Source organism: Garra rufa, chromosome 2, assembly GCF_049309525.1.
Source record: "Garra rufa chromosome 2, GarRuf1.0, whole genome shotgun sequence".
Lineage (NCBI taxonomy): Eukaryota > Metazoa > Chordata > Actinopteri > Cypriniformes > Cyprinidae > Garra > Garra rufa.
In genome coordinates this window covers 51,741,874-51,766,501 of record NC_133362.1, presented here as the reverse complement: position 1 = coordinate 51,766,501, position 24,628 = coordinate 51,741,874, and the positions used below count along the sequence as shown (strand labels likewise).

Genomic DNA, 24,628 nt, shown 5'->3' with positions numbered 1-24,628 from the left:
AAATAAATGCTGGACTGATGAGCATAAGACACTTCTTTCAAAAACATTAAAAATAGTAATGTGTCCAAACTTTTGACTGATCCTGTATTTGTGTGTTTTCTTTTATTATTATTTTTTTTCATAGGAGAGCTGCTTGGTGTTGACTACCTCCTGGGTCAGACTAGACAGCCCCTGGTAGTGGACCCTGACTCAGAAGAGACAGAGAACATGCTGGAGGATGTGGATGAAGGCGAGGATGAAGAAGACGAGGGCTTCGGGGAGGACCAAACACTTGTGTCAAGTCTTACTGATGACCCAAGCTTCTCTCTGTCCTCCACTCAGCCTGTGCCTTCCTTTACTCAGCCTGATGCCTCCTTCACGCCAGGTGCCTCAGCGTCTCCTGACGAGTCTGTGGTATGTAAATATCTTGTTGAATGTATGTTTGTAATTATGTTTTATGTAATATTGTTAAATTTCTAGGGAAAAAAATAATTTGTGCTGACCTGTAGCTTTTTGTCTGAAGTTGACAAAAAAAAAACATCTAGAAAAACATATATATATTTATTAGTTGTTGTTTTTTTGTCCCACTTCACTGTACTCATAATGTTGTTCATTTCATTTTTTTCTTTTTGTTTGTATTTTTCTCCCAGGCTTCGGATAGTGCTGGTGTGCTGGACAAAGTGGATACTCCTTGCGGAGTATCTTGTGGAGCTCAGGAATCAGCCATCTCTGGCTCTCACCAACCATCAGGTCAGTTTCTCTTCTTGACCTGTCATATGTTAACACTACCACTTGTTTTGTTTTCTCATTTGCCTTGTATTATATGCTCTCTCTGCTTAGGTGAGCAATATAGTTGGCAGAACCTGCTGGATTACGATAAGAAGAGAGTGATGTTTGCTGTCAGACACCAGAGCAGGCTGGACACAGGTTCACTCCAGGGGTGGAGAGCGTGAAGAGGCATACATTCACCACCACTGCCCCACTTGCCCAGTGGCCAGATTGTTGTCGCCTGATAGAGACCATTTCAAGCTCTGTGCCATCCATAAGAGTCCAAAAAAGAAAGGGGATAAAGTTTTATTTATGTGTATTGTTTTCTGCCTTCTGTTCTTTTGCACTTGCAATGAATGCACTAGTGCCATGGACATTAAGACAGTTTTATTTAAAAGTATAGTTTTGTTTTCTGTTCTTTAGCACTTTCAAAACATGCACAGGAGTCATTAATATTTTAAAGTTTTATTCATTTGTATTGTTTTGTGCTTTCTGTTCTTTTCACTTGCAGTTGATGCACAAGACGGTTTTGTTTATATGTATAGTTCTGTTTTCTGTTCTTTTGCACTTGCAAAAAAAAGGCACAGGAGTCATGGACAATAGAAAGTATTATTAAGAGATATTATTCTGTTTTCTGCACATGCAACATAACTATAAGAATAAAAATGTAAAAAAAAAAAAAAAAAAAGAATAATGAATAATTGGCTATGACTGATTGAAAAATAAAAGTTTGGTCATGATCAAATAACTCTTTTTGTTTGTCATTGTTACAGTATCATTAAACAGTTATACGCCCTTTTAAAAATGTTGATAAATTTGGGGATGATTTAATACATAAATGTAAAAAATTTTGTACTATAAGTTTTAGAACATAACTACAGCCGAAATATATTTAAAGTGCAAAAACTTTGAATAAAATATCAATAATCAGTAATATAAATCTAATAAAATATTAATTTGTCATTTCAAAAATGATTTCATTCATTTGGACATCATTTATGTGATAATTACTGATAAATAAAACATTCAGTAAACACTTCAATGTATGGCAACGCTGTAATATGAACTGGGAAGCTTGTGATCATCCTTACTCCCATATAAATGTACAGGAAAATAGAGAAAACATTTTTTTTTCAGATAATTTATTGTAAATATACACTCCAAAAACATTGCTTTAAAGGACAAAGAGATAAAATTCCCTTTCACTTCTTTTCTCCTCATTTTTTTCTTTTCTCTCTCTTTTTTCTTTCTTTTTCTCTTTTCCCCCTTCTCCCCCCTCCTTCCTTTTCTTCCCCCCCCTTAACAGACTATTGTTCCCCAGCTTTGGCGCAATCGGTTAGCGCGTTCGGCTGTTAACTGAAAGGTTGGTGGTTCGAGCCCACCCAGGGACGTGTGAAATGCCGGTGTTTTGCACGCACGCGCGTCAGGTGTCCACTAACGCCTATGCCGTTCTTAGGGTTGCGAGGCACAGCTTTCTCAGGGCGTTTATCCTGTGCACCTTCAATAAGCTGGCTTGTTTTAAAAGAAGTCAGCGGCGGGTGTTTGATGAACATTTTCACCAGCTCGAGTTTGCTGTGGCATGTGGATTCATTCTTTACTGATGATTTGTCTCTAAGGCTCATCTAGTTGACATGGTATCCGCTGACATTCGGCTGAAGGTGCTGATCCACCATCTGCTCTTGGTACGGACTGGATCCGGGGGACTGCAGTGACCATCTAATCGGAATACAGAATTGATCTGGCGGCTACGGTGACCTCAGAATAAGAAGAAACAGACTAATATTAATGTAGATGCTAAAGTTCCATGTTGCCACAGTGTCAGATTGGAGAGGATCTGGGGCCTCATGTACAAAGACTTGCGTTGAATTATTACTAAAACATTGCGTACGGACAAAGCTGTAAATGTGCGTACGCAGTAAAAAAATCAGATGTATGAAACACTGCGTACGCGGAATTCCACGCATATCTCTTTGTACATCCGAATTAACGTGAAATTGAGCGCACATGCACGAGCGCAAAACCCCTCCCTGCCTCCTCCCCCGTATTAATATAGTAATGACTCCACTTTGGCAAAACCAAACGAAAAAGCAAGCAAGAGAAACTTAACAGAATGTGATTTGAAGGTGCTCCTCACCGGTAGACCGGAGAAAAACTGTTATTTGCAAGTTTGTAAAAAAATAAAAAAATAAAAAAAAAAATAAAAAAAAAATAGAGTGGGAGAGTTTAGCTGACGCGGTTAACGCAGTGGGGTCTGAACATCGCACTATGAACGAATTAAAAAAGAAATGGTCCGATGTAAAGGTGCAGGTGGAGAACAGCGGCGACTTAGCCTACGTTTCAGCGCATCAGTCAGAGTCATAGAGCGCAAGCAGATGAACATCGTTGTCTTGTAACGGTAAAATATCTTGTTTGAATAAGTGCAACGTTGTCTTTATGAAATAAACAATAGTAGGCCTATGTCTATAAAGGTTCATATAATGCCTCACCACACGGTGTGATGTTGACATAATGTGATTTAGTTTGACACAAAGCAACCGAGTGATCCTTATCAGCTAGGTAAAATATTTTATAAGAAATTTCTATTTTTATTTTATGGTTATCTGCTGAATTTGCTGATGCTTGTAAATTACATGATGTAATTTATTAACATTTCATCATATTATATAGCCTATATAGCCATTGAGAGGGACATCCCAGTGGATCACAGTGTTGTTTGAATTAGTTTACATAAGATATATATATATATATATATATATATATATATATACACACACACACACACACGATATTTACATACCCTCTATATGTATATTAGCTATCTGTATAAAAGTTATTAATACTAATTAAATATAAAATAAGAATATTATTGTGTGTTATTTTTTTGGTGGTGGAGGGGTTGGGGTTGGGGGGGGGGGTGCCCTTTTTTTTCAGTTTCAGCACATGCCCCTCAAAAGGTCTGTGCACGGCTCTGGTGCCACCGGCATTTCAGCTGCCAAATCGCCCGCTCTACAAGTGCGAGAATGGGCATCATTGTATCTGCGCTCTTGGTCAGTTTGTTGGTTGTTGAGGGGGGTTAACAGCCCACGTCTTTAATGGATAACCGCGGTCTCCTGATATGCAGTTAAATAATTACGCTCAATAAAATAAAATAAAGTAAAACTTAGCTGTTTCCGATTCCATGCTGCGGACCTTTTCACCTGCTGCTGCCGTGCTTTCAGCAGGCTGTTTTGAGCACAGAGGGAATAGTGAATGAGCCGTCTTTTACACACCTCTAATCTGTTCCGTGGAAACACGGTGCAGCAACCCGTGCCAGGAGACTGTTTGTGCGTCATGTTTAAAGCTTGCTGCCACCTTGTCGGTTCACATCCACGTAGGTGCACGAAAAGGTCACGACCGTCTCTGGCATTCTTCTATCTGGCAATATTGTAGCCAATGAGGTTTATCCGAGGCGCGATCATTGCTGGTTGAAAACTTTACCCAATACCCCGCCAGGATGACTTGAAATACAGTTAGCTTTGGCAATTTTTGCTAGCCTCTCTGGAGGCTTAGAGTTTTGTTGAGAAATATAGCCTTGTTTCGTTTAGGTTTTTTTTCCTCGCCAAAAAGCTGTCTACTGGTGATAGAGCGCCAGAGCCAGAAGGCTTGTTGTTTTGTCAATATGTTCCCAAGACAGGTATCGTTAAACTGCAGCGCAATTACAGATCACCGTTACCCATCGTAAACAGGTTGGTCCTGTCTGGTCCGGTGGGCTCTCAGTGGCGCTAAAGCTTCCAGTGCGTGTCGAGCACAATGTATTAGCCTTCCACCGCCTTAACCACTGGACCACCTCATCTTGCGGGGTTTCTTTATTTAACACTCCTGAATCATGTGCATGTGGATGCCTTCTTCGTCTTTTCTTTCAGCCGCCGAGGGCCTGTTTTCCACTGAGGCCCTGCGTCAAACTCCCTATGAGACACAATCGAACTTTAGTAGTAACCTCCGATTACGGCCGAATGTGGATTCTGCTCGGACGACGGGGCACCGGTACATCCTTTGTAGCTTTGGCTTGTTAGCCAAACGCTACAGCAGTTTGCCATTTCCCATGAAATCATCCTTGATTTCCTTAAGAAAGGTGCCCCAAATTGGTGGAAAATCACATCTCAACCATATGCTGTCCAAAGCATTGACCCGCCTTCACGCGGCAAAACAGAACGTGTTGTTGGCCCGCACTGCTGGGTCAAACTGCGCTTCCCAAAAACAGATTGGGTCAAAACCGACAGAAGAAAACTCTAAGCCTGCTCTAAGCCCTACCCACGGGGAGGGCTCGACAGTCTCGCACAACGCGAGAGCCTCCGTTTCGCCTGTGTAATTTGGGGGCCGATGAATACTGGGTCCGACCCGGTGAAGAAGCCCACGACCAGCCCGGCTAGCTCAGTCGGTAGAGCATGAGACTCTTAATCTCAGGGTCGTGGGTTCGAGCCCCACGTTGGGCGGCTCAGTTGACTCTCTTTCTTCCCAAAAGGGTGGCGGGCTCCAGCGTGCCCATTCGCCGCGCAGGCTGAGCGGATTTTGCGAGCTCCGGAAACATCTTTCAAAACAGATGTCGCTGTTAGTGCGAGCGATTTTAATCCCTATCACTAACCCTAACCCTTGCTTTTACACCGGTGATCCGGCGGCAGCAAGCAGCAGCGGCTGTCTCTGTGGCGCTACCTGGAGCAGGATCGTCTGTTTCCGCGGCCGTCTCCTCGTCCAATCGCCGATCTCGCCGTCCATTGTGAGAATGGACGAGAGCCAATCGCATCGTTCGAGCTCCATTGTTGAGAGCCACTCACAGCGCTTATAGTTTCATTATAAGTCAGGTTCAAAAATCAGACAAACGGAATATAGGATAACTTTTCAAAGTAAGTAATACATGTTTTCTACTTTCTTCCTCTCTGTTTACAATGTTCTCAATTGGTAACTCGTTACGTTTCGTCCGTCGTTCATCCGTGTTTGGCGTTCACAAACCTTTGACTCGCGAATTGCCCATAAAGAAACACCGTTTAAATGTAATCTTACTTTCTAAAGTCTATTTACTCGTTCTTAAGTTCGATTTAAATGGGGGAAAAAACGCGTTTCAGCTGTAAGTGCAGTCATTCCTTATGACAGTTTACCGTGTTTTTACTATAGTGAATCGTAGTAACCATGTTGTGTTTTTGGCTGATCGATTACAACTGTATGAACACAGTCTAACTATAAATGAAAATCTGAATGAATAGCAACAACAAAAAACGTTGTGCTTGTGTTTGTCGTCATTTACCATGGCTTTACTATAGTGAAAGTGTAGTAATCATGTTTCCTTGCCTATAATCTCACATATTAAACACAATTGTGCCTATAATCGTACTTATTAAACTCAGTTTACTCGTTCTTTAAGTGTAAACACAGTCTTACTATAAATTAAAATATGAATGAAAAAAACAAGTAATTTACCATGCTTTTACTAAAGTGAAAGTGTAATAATCATGTTTTGTTTTCATGATTTGCCTATAATCTCACATATAAAACACCATTTGCCTGTAATTTTGCATAGTAAACACATTTATTCTATTTAAAGTTTGATTTGGATTTAAAAATATGTTTAGTTGTAGACATTTCTAATTACCATTTAATGTGATTTTGCTATGTGTGAATGTAGTAATCAAGTTTTGTGTTTGCAGATGGATTACTATTTATATAAACAGATGCAAGTGCTACAAATAATAATTGAAATGAAAATTCAATGTTATATAGACATCCCTTACAAAAATTAAACATGGTTTATAAAGTTTACTTACTATGTTCTTTGTTTGGTTTTTTTTTTCTCAGATTGATTATCATATCATGTATAACCACAGCTTTTAACTAACAATGTACTTTATTTTACATTGTCATTAATACATGCTATATGTAGTTACTATAGTAATAACAGTAAATTATGTGTAATTGGATTCAACTAACTGTAAACCAAACAAAACAATAATCTTACCCCTTTAGTAACTGTATATGGTAATTTAATATTCAAATACTTATATGTATAATTGTAGTGTAACACCTTTAAATAAATGTGTAACCTTGTTTTTCTTTATTAGCAATAAAATAATGTATTGTTGTAATGGGTGCCATTATTTAGTTAGCTTTGTATCATTAAAAATAAATTAAAAACATTTGTGTAGTTGTCCAATACCTGCAAAATGCACATTACTGACTATTATTTTCCTATTATATTTAGATGAGCACTAAGCCAAAGAGCCACAAGGTCATGGGTGATGGCGAGTGGATGGCCAGGTTGAGGACTTTTGCCAGCTCTGGGGTTTGTCCGTCTGGAGGCAACAGACCAGCACCACGGCAGCGGAAGTGGAACAACCTCTACCAGAAGGTAAAGTTACCTGTATCTCATTGTAGAATATGTATGTGTACATTATTTGTCAAACATTTTTACACGTGACTGTGTTTAATGTTTTTGAAAGAAGTGGCTTATTAAGCCTGCATTTATTTGATCAAAAATACAGGAAAAATAATTTGTACTGCATATTTGTATTAATTTTTATTTTTAACGAAAACTGTGATATGTTTTGCAGAATTCATTGATGACTAAAAAGTTAAAAAGAACAGCATTAATTTCTTAAAAAAAAAACCTTTTGAACAGTACTGTATATTGTTACAGAAGATTTTCTATTATATTTCTAATGCTGTTCTTTATTTAACTTTTTAATGATTTCTAAAATGATTGCTAAATATATTCAGTGTTGATGACAGAAATAAATTAAATTTAAAGTATATGTAACTGTAAATTTAAACTTTATTAACATTTTATAATATTATTGATGTTTTTTTGTATTTTTTATTAAATAAATGCTGGACTGATGAGCATAAGACACTTCTTTCAAAAACATTAAAAATAGTAATGTGTCCAAACTTTTGACTGATCCTGTATTTGTGTGTTTTCTTTTATTATTATTTTTTTTCATAGGAGAGCTGCTTGGTGTTGACTACCTCCTGGGTCAGACTAGACAGCCCCTGGTAGTGGACCCTGACTCAGAAGAGACAGAGAACATGCTGGAGGATGTGGATGAAGGCGAGGATGAAGAAGACGAGGGCTTCGGGGAGGACCAAACACTTGTGTCAAGTCTTACTGATGACCCAAGCTTCTCTCTGTCCTCCACTCAGCCTGTGCCTTCCTTTACTCAGCCTGATGCCTCCTTCACGCCAGGTGCCTCAGCGTCTCCTGACGAGTCTGTGGTATGTAAATATCTTGTTGAATGTATGTTTGTAATTATGTTTTATGTAATATTGTTAAATTTCTAGGGAAAAAAATAATTTGTGCTGACCTGTAGCTTTTTGTCTGAAGTTGACAAAAAAAAAACATCTAGAAAAACATATATATATTTATTAGTTGTTGTTTTTTTGTCCCACTTCACTGTACTCATAATGTTGTTCATTTCATTTTTTTCTTTTTGTTTGTATTTTTCTCCCAGGCTTCGGATAGTGCTGGTGTGCTGGACAAAGTGGATACTCCTTGCGGAGTATCTTGTGGAGCTCAGGAATCAGCCATCTCTGGCTCTCACCAACCATCAGGTCAGTTTCTCTTCTTGACCTGTCATATGTTAACACTACCACTTGTTTTGTTTTCTCATTTGCCTTGTATTATATGCTCTCTCTGCTTAGGTGAGCAATATAGTTGGCAGAACCTGCTGGATTACGATAAGAAGAGAGTGATGTTTGCTGTCAGACACCAGAGCAGGCTGGACACAGGTTCACTCCAGGGGTGGAGAGCGTGAAGAGGCATACATTCACCACCACTGCCCCACTTGCCCAGTGGCCAGATTGTTGTCGCCTGATAGAGACCATTTCAAGCTCTGTGCCATCCATAAGAGTCCAAAAAAGAAAGGGGATAAAGTTTTATTTATGTGTATTGTTTTCTGCCTTCTGTTCTTTTGCACTTGCAATGAATGCACTAGTGCCATGGACATTAAGACAGTTTTATTTAAAAGTATAGTTTTGTTTTCTGTTCTTTAGCACTTTCAAAACATGCACAGGAGTCATTAATATTTTAAAGTTTTATTCATTTGTATTGTTTTGTGCTTTCTGTTCTTTTCACTTGCAGTTGATGCACAAGACGGTTTTGTTTATATGTATAGTTCTGTTTTCTGTTCTTTTGCACTTGCAAAAAAAAGGCACAGGAGTCATGGACAATAGAAAGTATTATTAAGAGATATTATTCTGTTTTCTGCACATGCAACATAACTATAAGAATAAAAATGTAAAAAAAAAAAAAAAAAAAGAATAATGAATAATTGGCTATGACTGATTGAAAAATAAAAGTTTGGTCATGATCAAATAACTCTTTTTGTTTGTCATTGTTACAGTATCATTAAACAGTTATACGCCCTTTTAAAAATGTTGATAAATTTGGGGATGATTTAATACATAAATGTAAAAAATTTTGTACTATAAGTTTTAGAACATAACTACAGCCGAAATATATTTAAAGTGCAAAAACTTTGAATAAAATATCAATAATCAGTAATATAAATCTAATAAAATATTAATTTGTCATTTCAAAAATGATTTCATTCATTTGGACATCATTTATGTGATAATTACTGATAAATAAAACATTCAGTAAACACTTCAATGTATGGCAACGCTGTAATATGAACTGGGAAGCTTGTGATCATCCTTACTCCCATATAAATGTACAGGAAAATAGAGAAAACATTTTTTTTTTCAGATAATTTATTGTAAATATACACTCCAAAAACATTGCTTTAAAGGACAAAGAGATAAAATTCCCTTTCACTTCTTTTCTCCTCATTTTTTTCTTTTCTCTCTCTTTTTTCTTTCTTTTTCTCTTTTCCCCCTTCTCCCCCCTCCTTCCTTTTCTTCCCCCCCCTTAACAGACTATTGTTCCCCAGCTTTGGCGCAATCGGTTAGCGCGTTCGGCTGTTAACTGAAAGGTTGGTGGTTCGAGCCCACCCAGGGACGTGTGAAATGCCGGTGTTTTGCACGCACGCGCGTCAGGTGTCCACTAACGCCTATGCCGTTCTTAGGGTTGCGAGGCACAGCTTTCTCAGGGCGTTTATCCTGTGCACCTTCAATAAGCTGGCTTGTTTTAAAAGAAGTCAGCGGCGGGTGTTTGATGAACATTTTCACCAGCTCGAGTTTGCTGTGGCATGTGGATTCATTCTTTACTGATGATTTGTCTCTAAGGCTCATCTAGTTGACATGGTATCCGCTGACATTCGGCTGAAGGTGCTGATCCACCATCTGCTCTTGGTACGGACTGGATCCGGGGGACTGCAGTGACCATCTAATCGGAATACAGAATTGATCTGGCGGCTACGGTGACCTCAGAATAAGAAGAAACAGACTAATATTAATGTAGATGCTAAAGTTCCATGTTGCCACAGTGTCAGATTGGAGAGGATCTGGGGCCTCATGTACAAAGACTTGCGTTGAATTATTACTAAAACATTGCGTACGGACAAAGCTGTAAATGTGCGTACGCAGTAAAAAAATCAGATGTATGAAACACTGCGTACGCGGAATTCCACGCATATCTCTTTGTACATCCGAATTAACGTGAAATTGAGCGCACATGCACGAGCGCAAAACCCCTCCCTGCCTCCTCCCCCGTATTAATATAGTAATGACTCCACTTTGGCAAAACCAAACGAAAAAGCAAGCAAGAGAAACTTAACAGAATGTGATTTGAAGGTGCTCCTCACCGGTAGACCGGAGAAAAACTGTTATTTGCAAGTTTGTAAAAAAAAATAAAAATAAAAAAATAAATAAAAAAAAAATAGAGTGGGAGAGTTTAGCTGACGCGGTTAACGCAGTGGGGTCTGAACATCGCACTATGAACGAATTAAAAAAGAAATGGTCCGATGTAAAGGTGCAGGTGGAGAACAGCGGCGACTTAGCCTACGTTTCAGCGCATCAGTCAGAGTCATAGAGCGCAAGCAGATGAACATCGTTGTCTTGTAACGGTAAAATATCTTGTTTGAATAAGTGCAACGTTGTCTTTATGAAATAAACAATAGTAGGCCTATGTCTATAAAGGTTCATATAATGCCTCACCACACGGTGTGATGTTGACATAATGTGATTTAGTTTGACACAAAGCAACCGAGTGATCCTTATCAGCTAGGTAAAATATTTTATAAGAAATTTCTATTTTTATTTTATGGTTATCTGCTGAATTTGCTGATGCTTGTAAATTACATGATGTAATTTATTAACATTTCATCATATTATATAGCCTATATAGCCATTGAGAGGGACATCCCAGTGGATCACAGTGTTGTTTGAATTAGTTTACATAAGATATATATATATATATATATATATATATACACACACACACACACACGATATTTACATACCCTCTATATGTATATTAGCTATCTGTATAAAAGTTATTAATACTAATTAAATATAAAATAAGAATATTATTGTGTGTTATTTTTTTGGTGGTGGAGGGGTTGGGGTTGGGGGGGGGGGGGGGTGCCCTTTTTTTTCAGTTTCAGCACATGCCCCTCAAAAGGTCTGTGCACGGCTCTGGTGCCACCGGCATTTCAGCTGCCAAATCGCCCGCTCTACAAGTGCGAGAATGGGCATCATTGTATCTGCGCTCTTGGTCAGTTTGTTGGTTGTTGAGGGGGGTTAACAGCCCACGTCTTTAATGGATAACCGCGGTCTCCTGATATGCAGTTAAATAATTACGCTCAATAAAATAAAATAAAGTAAAACTTAGCTGTTTCCGATTCCATGCTGCGGACCTTTTCACCTGCTGCTGCCGTGCTTTCAGCAGGCTGTTTTGAGCACAGAGGGAATAGTGAATGAGCCGTCTTTTACACACCTCTAATCTGTTCCGTGGAAACACGGTGCAGCAACCCGTGCCAGGAGACTGTTTGTGCGTCATGTTTAAAGCTTGCTGCCACCTTGTCGGTTCACATCCACGTAGGTGCACGAAAAGGTCACGACCGTCTCTGGCATTCTTCTATCTGGCAATATTGTAGCCAATGAGGTTTATCCGAGGCGCGATCATTGCTGGTTGAAAACTTTACCCAATACCCCGCCAGGATGACTTGAAATACAGTTAGCTTTGGCAATTTTTGCTAGCCTCTCTGGAGGCTTAGAGTTTTGTTGAGAAATATAGCCTTGTTTCGTTTAGGTTTTTTTTCCTCGCCAAAAAGCTGTCTACTGGTGATAGAGCGCCAGAGCCAGAAGGCTTGTTGTTTTGTCAATATGTTCCCAAGACAGGTATCGTTAAACTGCAGCGCAATTACAGATCACCGTTACCCATCGTAAACAGGTTGGTCCTGTCTGGTCCGGTGGGCTCTCAGTGGCGCTAAAGCTTCCAGTGCGTGTCGAGCACAATGTATTAGCCTTCCACCGCCTTAACCACTGGACCACCTCATCTTGCGGGGTTTCTTTATTTAACACTCCTGATTCATGTGCATGTGGATGCATTCTTCGTCTTTTCTTTCAGCCGCCGAGGGCCTGTTTTCCACTGAGGCCCTGCGCCAAACTCCCTATGAGACACAATCGAACGTTAGTAGTAACCTCCGATTACGGCCGAATGTGGATTCTGTAGCTTTAGCTTATTAGCCAAACGCTACACCAGTTTGCCATTTCCCTTGAAATCATCCTTGATTTCCATAAGAAAGGTGCCCCAAATTGGTGGAAAATCACAACTCAACCATACGCTGTCCAAAGCATTGAACCGCCTTCACGCGGCAAAACAGAACATGTTGTTGGCCCGCACTGCTGGGTCAAACTGCGCTTCCCAAAAACAGATTGGGTCAAAACTGACAGAAGAAATCTCTAAGCCTGCTTTAAGCCCTACCCACGGGACGGGTTGACAGTCTCGCACAACGCGAGAGCCTCAGTTTCGCCTGTGTAATTTGGGGGCCGATGAAAACTGCATCCGACTAAAATTACAAAAAAATTTTTAGGACTCTCATGATGTTTCAGATGTAACTTTTCTCATCTCTGTTGTTAGGTTGTCACCATCTCTGAGACTCAAAGTGTCAGAAGTCGCCTAAGCTGGTTTTGCAAAATGGAGGTCAAGATTATACTTTCAGGGATCATTTCTATAGTTTTTAACTAGGAAATGTGTTTCAAAAGTGTAGTGTCTCCCAAACTACGATGATGAGCTTTGATACTCTTTTCTGAGCGTGAATCGGGTGTGGAGTAATTGTTTATTTCATATGTTCCACACCATTGATGAACTTTCTGTGTGGCGTTTATGCAGCATAGAAGAAGAGAGTATGATCAGAGTGGTCTTTGAAAATTGTAAATATCAGATTAAAAATCTTGCAAATAGTTGCGATCAATTGAACATCGGATATGATTCTGTTTGTAATTAATTGTTTAGCTCATAATTGGTGTATATCTGATGAAACTACTTTTTTTTTTTTACATTTTTGTGGGTGGGTGTCACCATCCTTGAGATTCAGAATGTCAGGATAAGATGTCAGCTGGTTCTATCAACTTAAAGTTGCCATAAAAATGCATTGAGAGAATTTTTTAATTTGTTCTTTGATATCTACATAGAAGGTATTTGGCATAGGAAAGGGCAAACAATCTCCAGAAACGGTTTTACAGGACCATTTACAACCCTAGGATTTGTCCCTAGAATGAAATGCTCTGTTATTGCCTTTTTTGGAAGCTTCATGAATATTAATGAGCTCTGCTCCAATTGGCTGTTTCACAGAGCTGCTCATCTCTATAGCTGGCACATTGATAAAAATATATATTTAATTAGGAGCTCTAGCCGCTTTTAATATGTGGTTTGTTGAATCTGCCGTTTTGAATCGCAGATATTTTAGTCTCATTACTGTGATCCATGTGCTCTGTGTAAAGTTATAATGCAGAGGGAGCTCTTCTTACCACACAAGTTCAGCTGCTTCTCGGTGATACTCTGGATCTGTAAATCATTCGCCTTCATCAGCGCAGTTATTTCTCCATCATTCACCATCATCAGCACAGTCATCTCTCTGTTTATGTGGTAAGTGATATCTTTTGTACTGCAATGTAACAGGCTAGTGCTAGCATTAAGCTAACCGTGTCCCTTCAGTGGCTTGCTTTGTTTTACTGATGTACTGACGTTACCGATGATTGGGCGATGCAAATGTTGGAGGCGTAACTATTAACGATCCCGGGACTGTTGCGTAACAGTTGGTGTTATGTTGGAATTGACATATAAATCTAGTGTTCTCAAAAGACCACCGAAAAATAGAAGATTTATCCTTATCCTTATATAGATTTATCCTTGATTTCCATAAGAAAGGTGCCCCAAATTGGTGGAAAATCACATCTCAACCATACGCTGTCCAAAGCATTGAACCGCCTTCACGCGGCAAGACAGAACATGTTGTTGGCCTGCACTGCTTGGTCAAACTGCGCTTCCCAAAAACACATTGGGTCAAAACTGACAGAAGAAAACTCTAAGCCTGCTCTAAGCCCTACCCACGGGACGGCTCGACAGTCTCGCACAACGCGAGAGCCTCCGTTTCGCCTGTGTCATTTGGGAGCCGATGAAAACTGCCTCCGACCCGGTGAAGGAAGCCACAACCAGCCCGGCTAGCTCAGTCTGTAGAGCATGAGACTCTTAATCTCAGGGTCATGGGTTCGAGCCCCACGTTGGGTGCCTCTGTTTGCTCTCTTTCTTCCCAACAGGGTGGCGGGCTCCAGCGTGCCAATTCGCCGCACAGGCTAAGTGGATTTTGCGAGCTCCGGAAACATCTTTCAAAACAGCCTGTTAGTACGTGCGATTCTAATCCCTAACCCTAACTTTTACAACCGTGATCCGGCGGCAGCAGACACACAACAGCTGTCTCTGTGGCGCTACCTGGAGCAGGATCGTCTGTTTCCGTGGCCATCTCCTCGTCCAATATGTAAACGAAATATATGATAACTTTTCAAAGTAATACATGTTTTCTACTTTCTTCCTCTCTGTTTACAATGTTCTCAATTGGTAACTCGTTACGTTTTCGTCCGTCTTTCATCCGTGTTTGGCGTTCACAAACTTTTGACTCATGAATTGCCCATAATGAAACACCGTTTAAATGTAATCTTACTCATTAAACTCTATTTACACGTTCTGAAGTTTGATTTAAATCAGAAGAAAACGTGTTTCAGCTGTAAGCGCAGTCATTCCTTATGACAATTTACCGTGTTTTTACTATAGTGAAAGCGTAGTAACCATTTTGTGTTTTTTGGCTGATCGATTACAACTGTATGAACACAGTCTTACTATAAATGAAAATCTGAATGAACAGCAACAACAAAAAACGTTGTGCTTGTGTTTATCGTCATTTACCATGGTTTTACTATAGGTCTTCCCTTCCGCAAGGCCAGCAGCCATTAGGTCCACCACCGCCTCAGGGATGGTCTTCCCTTCCGCCAGGCCAACAGTCATCGGCTCCACCACCGCAATCTCAGGATTGGTCTTCCCTTCCGCAAGGCCAGCAGCCATTAGGTCCACCACCGCAATCTCAGGATTGGTCTTCCCTTCCGCAAGGCCAGCAGCCATTAGGTCCACCACCGCCTCAGGGATGGTCTTCCCTTCCGCCAGGCCAACAGTCATCGGCTCCACCACCGCAATCTCAGGATTGGTCTTCCCTTCCGCAAGGCCAGCAGCCATCAGCTGCACCACCTCCTCAGAACCGACAGCGTGCTTGGCTTTGTCTTATAAAAATTATAAGTTTGTATTTATTATTATCATTATTATTTTTATTATTATTATTAATAGGATTATACTTCTTTTAAATTAGTATTTATATCTTATAACGATTATAAAAGTTTATATTATTATTATTATTATTATTAGTAGTAGTAGTAGTAGTAGTAGTAGTAGTAGTATAGTTCTTTACATTTGTATTGATGTCTTATAAAAATGATAAAGGTTATATAATTATAAAATAGTTTATATGTCTTTATAAAAGGTATATTATTATTCAGAGTATTATCATTGTTTACATTTTTTTACATATAACTTTTCCATTGTATAAAGGTCAGATTTAAAGAGTGTTTTTTATTATGCAAGTTGTATTGTTACTAGGGCCGGGACTTTAACGCGTTAATTTAGATTAATTAATTACACAAAAATAACGCGTAAATTTTTTTTAACGCATTTTAATCGCACTTAATTTTGCACCGCGGAACGTTTCTCATTGGATGAGTTTCAGCGGCGGACCAATTATACTGGAGCACCAACTAACAGAATGCGTATATCACCGCAGGACATCGAGCCTCAAGTATCACCTCAATGCTTTTACAGAAGGTCTACCTACCTATAGGGTACCTGAATTTCTGAAATGAAGGCTAGTATATTTCTGAATATCCCAGTGTTTCCCGTACCATCATCTCAGGGGGGCGCGTTTACAATGTCTCCTCCAAGAAAACACGGACTGGATCGCGGACTCCATTCATAAAAAACGAATTTACTATAGCGCGGAATGCCACGTAAATTCGTCGATTTTTTGATTGATAAATCAAAAGTTGGTCTGTCACTTAATTCAAATCGCGATATGGACTAGTGTCTGAAAACTGAAATGCAAAAAGACCGTTTTAATATGAATCCTGCACTGTTTGCCTCTGTATGTTAGAATGGCAGAGACGCGTTTTTTTATACTGCACGCGTGATGCTCCCGTTAATTTTTGGCATTTGTATCTCACATGAACAGATAGACTCAATCTCCAAAGCTACAGTCAGTGTCACTTTTAACGTTTCATTTGAGAAAACTAGCATCATATCATACTTTACACACAGAAACTTCACGGCAACCTGTCAAAATAAAAGTACGGTTTAACATGAAACCGAACACTATTCCTATTTAAATAGACAAAAAACAATATATATGATAAAAAATAAATATAACAACAAGATTAACCACTTAATTGTAGAAAAAAATACTATGATTATTATTATGTATTGATTTTAACAGAAAACCTGTTTGTTTGCCAAAAATTAAAAAGGTTTATTTTTCATTTGATTAAAAATAAATAAATGTTTATGCTTTCATTTGATTATGAGAAAAATTAAAACACAAGAATTTATAAAAAAAAAAAAAATAGCAAAAGATTGTAAAGCCCTATTGTTCAAAATGTTAAAATAGAGAGTTTTGGATTTATTTTTTAACTGAAATAAATGTTTTCGGTATGGGAAACGCTGTATCCTATTGCTACAGTTAATGGCAATATTGCACTGGTCTGTTGGACTTGGTTGAACAAAAATAAACAATATTTTGTTGCTTCAGTTTATGTGTTCAGTCATTATTCAATGGTAACTAAAAATCCATATGAAAAAACTTACTTCTCACTGTTCTCAGGTCAAATATTTATATGCGATTAAAATGCGATTAATTTCGATTAATTAATTACAAAGCCTCTGATTAATTAGATTAATTTTTTTAATCGAGTCCCGGCCCTAATTGTTACAGTTCTTTACATTTGTATTCATGTCTTATAAAAAATAATAGATTTTAGCTTTTGGAATAAACTATTTTTATTTAGTTTTTTTTATTTTATTTATAATTTTCATTTGTATATATTTTGTTCTTAATATTAAACTCTTTGTGGTAGTAAGATGATTATAAATGACGATTTCAGTTTGTTTATATATTCTTTTTTAATATTATATTTCTCCAATTCTGGGTATAAGATTTTTGAAAAGGAGCATATAATGCATATATAGAGTATAATTTGTCATATGTCAATATTTGAGCTTTTGAAATAAACCATATTTTTTTGGAAATATGTTTTTTATGTTTTATTATTTCAATTTTACAAAATTGAATAGTTGTTTTGTAATTAGGTAAAATATGTAGAAATATGGACTTTTCTGTAATTTGTTAAAGTAAGTTAAAGGGTAAAAAAAGTGGGTAAATCCAATAAATTTTCCCTTTTTTTTCACTTCCCCTTTTTTTTTGTTCCTTTTCCCCCTGTTTTTTTTCACATTTTTTCTTTTCCCCCACCCATAGCGGTCCCTTTTGCCCTGTTTTAGGCTGGAGCGGTTAAGGCGATGGACTAGAAATCCATTGGGGTCTCCCTGCGCAGGTTCGAATCCTGCCGACTACGCTCTTCACCGGTGCTGAGGAGAAGAGGCTGGGCCCTTTTCTTCCGTGTCCCTAGCACGGATTTGTGTGCCCTCTCTCCACAGTAATAAAAAGCGATGCTAGCCCTTTTTTTTTCAATTCAGACGGCCGGCACCACTAGGTGTAAGCCACCTCCATTTTTCGTACGGGTGCGGTGCCAGTTAAACTATACCAACAACGCAGGCAGCAGAGGCTGGCTTTCGGGGTCAACAAAGAAGGCTCGAAGCGCACGAGTCACTGATAGGGCCAAAACAGCTGAAGCCATCTTTGTTTGAGCCCGTCCAGAGTTTTTCTCGCGTCATGGACGAGAGAGCGCTGTCTTTCCATGCTGGCTAAAGAAATTTGAAGCTGCGAAGCTGGAAGCGCAAAGGCTGCAAACACAGACCATGACGAGGCGCGCTTCGTTCCACTGCACGCTGGCGGGTGGCCAGATTGACTCTGCTCTTGACACTCTAGTGTAGCTCTGCTGTGAGCAGAGCCCCCAAAAATACAGGTCACTCGCAAAGGTTCCCCTCCACGGAAATCTTTAGTAAAAGGCAAAAGATTTATGCGCTGATGACGAGAAACTCGAGATGTGTCTCTATGCCCTTGGACCTGTGCGCTCACTGTGGTAAACCACTACGCTCACCAAGGGTAATCTAGGGTGCCGACACCTGACAACATGATTTTCGTCACCCCCCTCTCTCCAAATGGGAGAAGTAAAAGTTATGAAAGTCCCTTCCCTCACCCAGTATTCACAAACCCGATCAAGGTAATGTCATCTCTTTTTTCATGCCCCCGTATTAGAGGCCAAAAAAAATATTAAATGAAATAAAGCGGTCCAAATAATGACCCACTGTAATGTATAGCATTCAAGATATTGAGAGACTTTAGCTCGTGGCTGGTCAATCTGGTATTTCATGGAGTAGGGGCTCGTTTTGGCAAGTTGGGTGCAGTCGCGTGTGCTGGGAGCGAAGAACAGCAAGCGCAACTCTTCGTTAGTATGGTGGACAGTATCTCCCCCTGTCACGTGGAAGACCGGGGTTAGATTCCCCAAAGAGGAGACCTAGTTCTTTGCTGCTGTTGAACGACTCATCCAAAAGCTTTTGGTGCAGACAGAGGTCACAGAAGGAGTTCTGCTTCGAGGTCAACCGCAGCCAAAAACTGTGCGTTGGCCGGGAATCGAACCCGGGTCAACTTCTTGGAAGGCAGCTATGCTCACCACAATACCACCAACGCAGGTGCTCGGTGTCAGATTTAAGCGGTCAGATAAGAATGCTCGAATCCGGGTCATGGCAGCCCTTTGTCGTTGAGCGACGGGGACGTCCAGCTTCTTTTTGCCAACTCACCCTTCAGTTGGATTTTGCGCCTGAAGCTCGGCGGCATCCTGTGCTGCCCGCCTCGAGACGAGAGCAGGCGGTCCACATGCAGGTGTAGTCGTGGCCGAGAGGTTAAGGCGATGGACTTGAAATCCATTGGGGTCTCCCCGCGCAGGTTCGAACCCTGCCGACTACGGTCGGGCATTCCCCCTTTTGCCTTTAGCTTTTTGCGACGGTGGTTTGGCCTTCGCTCTCTCTGACGTAATTGCGTGCGGCCTTTGTCCCGTAGCTCCTGTGGCAAGTGAGCTTCTGCTGGGCGGCTTGTGGAGAAAGTATTCTTATATAAAAAGTAAGAGGCGCACAAAACACAAGAGCCTGGATAGCTCAGTCGGTAGAGCATCAGACTTTTAATCTGAGGATCCAGGGTTCAAGTCCCTGTTCGGGCGAAGGGCCATCTTCTTGTTGTCGCCCTCAGCTTGCAGTCGTGCCGGTCCAGGGGCCTCATGTATCAACGCTGCGTACGCACAAAAACTTTGCGTACGCCAGATTTCACGCTCACGTTTGGATTTACTAACGATGAAATGAACGTGAGAATGTGCGTTGATCCACGCCAACTCCATGTCTGGCGTACGTGTATTTTTTTGTGCGTGTGTTTGTTTTATGTCCCTTGGCGACTCCTAGAGGCAATTATTTAAAATTGCACACTACAAAGTATCGCACCAACACATGTGGAAAACATTGCTATTAATTTATAATTGATAAAATGGGTTAATTGAGACAATATTTTTCTACCAGTTATGTGATTTAGAACATATAAAAGCATTTGCAAATGTATACATCCCTTAGTCTATGGCAATGGCAGTGTTGGCCTTATTGGAGGACATTGTCAATGGCCAAATCCGAAGGGAACGCGTTTTTAGGGATCTCAGTGATTTTCTGGCCCACGATGATGACTGGCTTATAAAATGTTTCAGATTTCCAAGAGCTATCCTCTTGGAGCTCTGTGCTGAGTTGGGTCCAAATTTGGAGACAGCGAGGAGCCACGCATTACCCGTTCCCTTACAGGTGCTGATAACGCTTGGTTCCAAAGGGAACTGGCAGACCGCTCGGGGTTAAGCCAGTCGTCTTTGAGCCCTGCAATGCCAGCTGTATGGGACGGGATCATCCGCATGTCTAGCAGGTATATAAGATTTCCATACCATGCAGTTGACCAGCCAAACAAAGCGCAATTTGCAGCGATCACCGGTTATCCTAATGTAAGCGCAAGCGATCGACTGCACGGACATTGCTATAAAGGCGCCATCTGAAGAACAATTTGGATACGTGAATCGGAAACAGCTAAGTTTTACTTTATTTTATTTTATTGAGCGTAACTATTTAACTGCATATCAGGAGACCGCGGTTATCCATTAAAGACGTGGCTGTTAACCCCCCTCAACAACCCACAAACTGACCAAGAGCGCAGATACAATGATGCCCATTCTCGCACTTGTAGAGCGGGCGATTGGGCAGCTGAAATGCCGGTGGCACCAGAGCCGTGCACAGACCTTTTGAGGGGCATATGCTGAAACTGAAAAAAAGGGCACCCCCCCCCCCCTTATATATATATATCTTATTTAAACTAATTCAAACAACACTGCGATCCACTGGGATGTCCCTCTCAATGGCTATATAGGCTATATAATATGATGAAATGTTAATAAATTACATCATGTAATTTACAAGCATCAGCAAATTCAGCAGATAACCATAAAATCTAAATAGAAATTTCTTATAAAATATTTTACCTAGCTGACAAGGATCACTCGGTTGCTTTGTGTCAAACTAAATCACATTATGTCAACATCACACCGTGTGGTGAGGCATTATATGAACCTTTATAGACATAGGCCTACTATTGTTTATTTCATAAAGACAACGTTGCACTTATTCAAACAAGATATTTTACCGTTACAAGACAACGATGTTCATCTGCTTGCGCTCTATGAATCTGACTGATGCGCTGAAACGTAGGCTAAGTCGCCGCTGTTCTCCACCTGCACCTTTACATCGGACCATTTCTTTTTTAATTCGTTCACAGTGCGATGTTCAAACCCCACTGCGTTAACCGCGTCAGCTAAAGTCTCCCTTTTTTTTTTTTTTTTTTTACAAACTTGCAAATAACAGTTTTTCTCCGGTCTACCGGTGAGGAGCACCTTCAAATCACATTCTGTTAAGTTTCTCTTGCTTGCTTTTTCGTTTGGTTTTGCCAAAGTGGAGTCATTACCATATTAATACGGGGGAGGAGGCAGGGAGGGGTTTTGCGCTCGTGCATGTGCACTCAATTTCACGTTAATTCAGATGTACAAAGAGAAATGCGTGGAATTCCGCGTACGCAGTGTTTCATACATCTGATTTTTTTACTGCGTACGCACATTTACAGCTTTGTCCGTACGCTATGTTTTAGTAATAATTCAACGCAAGTCTTTGTACATGAGGCCCCAGCTCTGCCGTGTGGCGGCGTACGCTTAAAGATCTGATAGAGTTCACATAGAGTGTTTGCTATGCTGCCCCTTCATGAATGTTTCGTTGCTTGTGGTGGGCTGTTTTCCCCTTTAGGAGTTTTATGCTAGGCGATTTCAGTAAAGCGGTAGCCAGTTCATTGTTTTTTCAGCCAACTTTGAGGTTGACAACGGGACAGAGGACATCAGGGCCGCCGCAGTCGTGGCTGAGTGGTTAAGGCGATGGACTAGAAATCCATTGGGGTCTCCCCGAGCAGGTTTGAATCCTGCCGATTACGCTCTTCGCCGGTGCTGAGGAGAAGTGGCTGGGCCCTTTTCTTCCGTGTCCCTAGCACGGATTTGTGTGCCCTCTCTCCACAGTAATAAAAAGCGCCGCTAGTCCTTTTTTTTTTTCATTTCGGACGGCCGGCACCACCAGATGTGAGCCAGTGGGGCGCCGTGATCGTATAGTGGAGAGTACTCTGCGTTGTGGCCGCAGCGAATCCGGGACACGGCAGGCTTTTTGTTCACTGAGCTCCTTTCTCCCACCTCCATTTTTCGTACGGGTGCGGTGCCAGTTAAACTATACCAACAACGCAGGCAGCAGAGGCTGGCGTTCAGGGTCAACAAAGAAGGATCGAAGCGCACGAGTCACTGATAGGGCCAAAAGAGCTAAAAGCCATCTTTGTTTGAGCCCGTCCAGAGTTTTTCTCGCGTCATGGACGAGAGAGCGCTGTCTTTCCATGCTGGCTTAAGAAATTTGAAGCTGCGAAGCTGGAAGCGCAAAGGCTGCAAACACAGACCATGACGAGGCGCGCTTTGTTCCACTGTACGCTGGCGGGTGGCCAGATTGACTCTGCTCTTGACACTCTAGTGTAGCTCTGCTGTGAGCAGAGCCCCCAAAATACAGGTCACTCGCAAAGGTTCCCCTCCACGGAAATCTTTAGTAAAAAGCGAAAGATTTATGCGCTGATGACGAGAAACTCGAGATGTGTCTCTATGCCCTTGGACCTTTGCGCTCACTGTGGTAAACCACTACGCTCACCAAGGGTAATCTAGGGTGCCGACACCTCACAACATGATTTTCGTCACCCCCCTCACTCCAAATGGGAGAAGTAAAAGTTATGAAAGTCCCTTCCCTCACCCAGTATTCACAAACCAGATCAAGGTAATGTCATCTCTTTTTTCATGCCCCCGTATTAGAGGCCAAAAAAAATATTAAATGAAATAAAGCGGTCCAAATAATGACCCACTGTAATGTGTAGCATTCAAGATATTGAGAGACTTTAGCTCGTGGCTGGTCAATCTGGTATTTCATGGAGTAGGGGCTCGTTTTGGCAAGTTGGGTGCAGTCGCGTGTGCTGGGAGCGAAGAACAGCAAGCGCAACTCTTTGTTAGTATGGTGGACAGTATCTCCCCCTGTCACGTGGAAGACCGGGGTTAGATTCCCCAACGAGGAGACCTAGCTCTCTGCTGCTGTCGAACGACTCATCCAAAAGCTTTTGGTGCAGACAGAGGTCACAGAAGGAGTTCTGCTTCGAGGTCAACCGCAGCCAAAAACAACGCGTTGGCCGGGAATCGAACCCAGGTCAACTGCTTAGAAGGCAGCTATGCTCCCCACAATACCACCAACGCAGGCGCTCAGTGCAAGATTTAAGTGGTCAGAAAAGAATGCTCGAATCCGGGTCATGGCAGCCCTTTGTCGTTGAGCGACGGGGACGTCCAGCTTCTTTTTGCCAACTCACCCTTCAGTTGGATTTTGCGCCTGAAGCTCGGCGGCATCCTGTGCTGCCCGCCTCGAGACAAGGGAGCAGGCGGTCCATATGCACGGCGTAGTCGTGGCCGAGAGGTTAAGGCGATGGACTCGAAATCCATTGGGGTCTCCCCGCGCAGGTTCGAACCCTGCCGACTACGGTCGGGCATTCCCCCTTTTACCTTTAGCTTTTTGCGACGGTGGTTGGGCCTTCCAAGGCCTTTGGCCTTCGCTCTCTCTGACGTAATTGCGTGCGGCCTTTGTCCCGTAGCTCCTGTGGCAAGTGAGCTTCTGCCGGGCGGCTTGTGGAGAAAGTGTTCTTATATAAAAAGTAAGAAGCGCGCAAAAAACAAGAGCCTGGCTAGCTCAGTCGGTAGAGCATTAGACTTTTTTTTACTCTGAGGGTCCAGGGTTCAAGTCCTTGTTCCGGTGAAGGGCCATCTTCTTGTTGTCGCCCTCAGCTTGCAGTCGTGCCGGTCCAGCTCTGCCGTGAGGCGGCGTACGCTTAAAGATGTGACAGAGTTCACATAGAGTGTTTGCTATGCTGCCCCTTCATGAATTTTTCGTTGCTTGTGGTGGGCTGTTTATGCGCTGATGACGAGAAACTTGATATGTGTCTCTATGCCCTTGGACCTGTGCGCTCACTGTGGTAAACCACTACGCTCACCAAGGGTAATCTAGGCTGCCAACACCTGCCAACATGATTTTCGTCACCCCCCTCACTCCAAATGGGAGAAGTAAAAGTTACGAAAGTCCCTTCCCTCACCCAGTATTCACAAACCCGATCAAGGTAATGTCATCTCTTTTTTCATGCCCCCGTATTAGAGGCCAAAAAAAAATATTAAATGAAATAAATCGGTCCAAATAATGACCCTCTGTAATGTGTAGCATTCAAGATGTTGAGAGAGTTTAGCTCGTGGCGGGTCAATCTGGTATTTCATGGAGTAGGGGCTCATTTTGGCAAGTTGGGTGCAGTCGCGTGTGCTGAGAGCGAAGAACAGCAAGCGCAAATCTTCGTTAGTATAGTGGACAGTATCTCCGCCTGTCACGTGGAAGACTGGGGTTAGATTCCCCAACGGGGAGACCTAGTTCTCTGCTGCTGTTGAACGACTCATCCAAAAGCTTTTGGTGCAGACAGAGGTCACAGAAGGAGTTCTGCTTCGAGGTCAACCGCAGCCGAAAACAATGCGTTGGCCGGGAATCGAACCCGGGTCAACTGCTTGGAAGGCAGCTATGCTCACCACT

At 41.4% G+C, this 24,628-nt stretch overlaps 1 protein-coding gene and 11 non-coding genes across 12 annotated transcripts in view; 8 read left to right on the top strand and 4 right to left on the bottom strand.

Moving 5' to 3' along the window:
- Positions 1-235: 235 nt before the first annotated feature.
- On the top strand, positions 236-8,981 carry LOC141325979 (uncharacterized). The gene is made up of 4 exons (XM_073834696.1): positions 236-386; positions 7,718-7,986; positions 8,223-8,322; positions 8,413-8,981. Exons 1-4 carry the CDS (start codon positions 236-238, stop codon positions 8,523-8,525), a joined length of 633 nt encoding a protein of 210 aa, XP_073690797.1. The 3' UTR covers positions 8,526-8,981.
- LOC141327053 (U4 spliceosomal RNA) lies at positions 4,152-4,291 on the top strand. Its single transcript, XR_012354373.1, has one exon. It is a non-coding gene; the product is annotated as a U4 spliceosomal RNA (small nuclear RNA).
- On the top strand, positions 5,147-5,219 carry trnak-cuu (transfer RNA lysine (anticodon CUU)). Its single transcript has one exon. It is a non-coding gene; the product is annotated as a tRNA-Lys (tRNA).
- A 2,762-nt stretch (positions 8,982-11,743) lies between the features above and the next one.
- Positions 11,744-11,883, top strand: LOC141327052 (U4 spliceosomal RNA). The gene has a single exon (XR_012354372.1). It is a non-coding gene; the product is annotated as a U4 spliceosomal RNA (small nuclear RNA).
- A 937-nt stretch (positions 11,884-12,820) lies between these two features.
- LOC141326974 (small nucleolar RNA U3) lies at positions 12,821-13,036 on the top strand. The gene has a single exon (XR_012354302.1). It is a non-coding gene; the product is annotated as a small nucleolar RNA U3 (small nucleolar RNA).
- A 5,275-nt stretch (positions 13,037-18,311) lies between these two features.
- LOC141327322 (U5 spliceosomal RNA) lies at positions 18,312-18,426 on the bottom strand. The gene has a single exon (XR_012354624.1). It is a non-coding gene; the product is annotated as a U5 spliceosomal RNA (small nuclear RNA).
- An 838-nt stretch (positions 18,427-19,264) lies between these two features.
- trnas-uga (transfer RNA serine (anticodon UGA)) lies at positions 19,265-19,346 on the top strand. The gene has a single exon. It is a non-coding gene; the product is annotated as a tRNA-Ser (tRNA).
- A 177-nt stretch (positions 19,347-19,523) lies between these two features.
- On the top strand, positions 19,524-19,596 carry trnak-uuu (transfer RNA lysine (anticodon UUU)). Its single transcript has one exon. It is a non-coding gene; the product is annotated as a tRNA-Lys (tRNA).
- A 2,911-nt stretch (positions 19,597-22,507) lies between these two features.
- LOC141327447 (U5 spliceosomal RNA) lies at positions 22,508-22,621 on the bottom strand. The gene has a single exon (XR_012354743.1). It is a non-coding gene; the product is annotated as a U5 spliceosomal RNA (small nuclear RNA).
- Positions 22,622-23,193: 572 nt separating this feature from the next.
- On the bottom strand, positions 23,194-23,265 carry trnar-ucu (transfer RNA arginine (anticodon UCU)). Its single transcript has one exon. It is a non-coding gene; the product is annotated as a tRNA-Arg (tRNA).
- A 197-nt stretch (positions 23,266-23,462) lies between these two features.
- trnas-cga (transfer RNA serine (anticodon CGA)) lies at positions 23,463-23,544 on the top strand. The gene has a single exon. It is a non-coding gene; the product is annotated as a tRNA-Ser (tRNA).
- A 1,025-nt stretch (positions 23,545-24,569) lies between these two features.
- The window catches only part of trnag-ucc (transfer RNA glycine (anticodon UCC)), a 72-nt gene continuing 13 nt past the window's right edge, over positions 24,570-24,628 (bottom strand). The window contains exon 1 of the tRNA in view: positions 24,570-24,628. This exon is cut by the window's right edge and continues 13 nt beyond it. This is a non-coding gene — a tRNA (tRNA-Gly).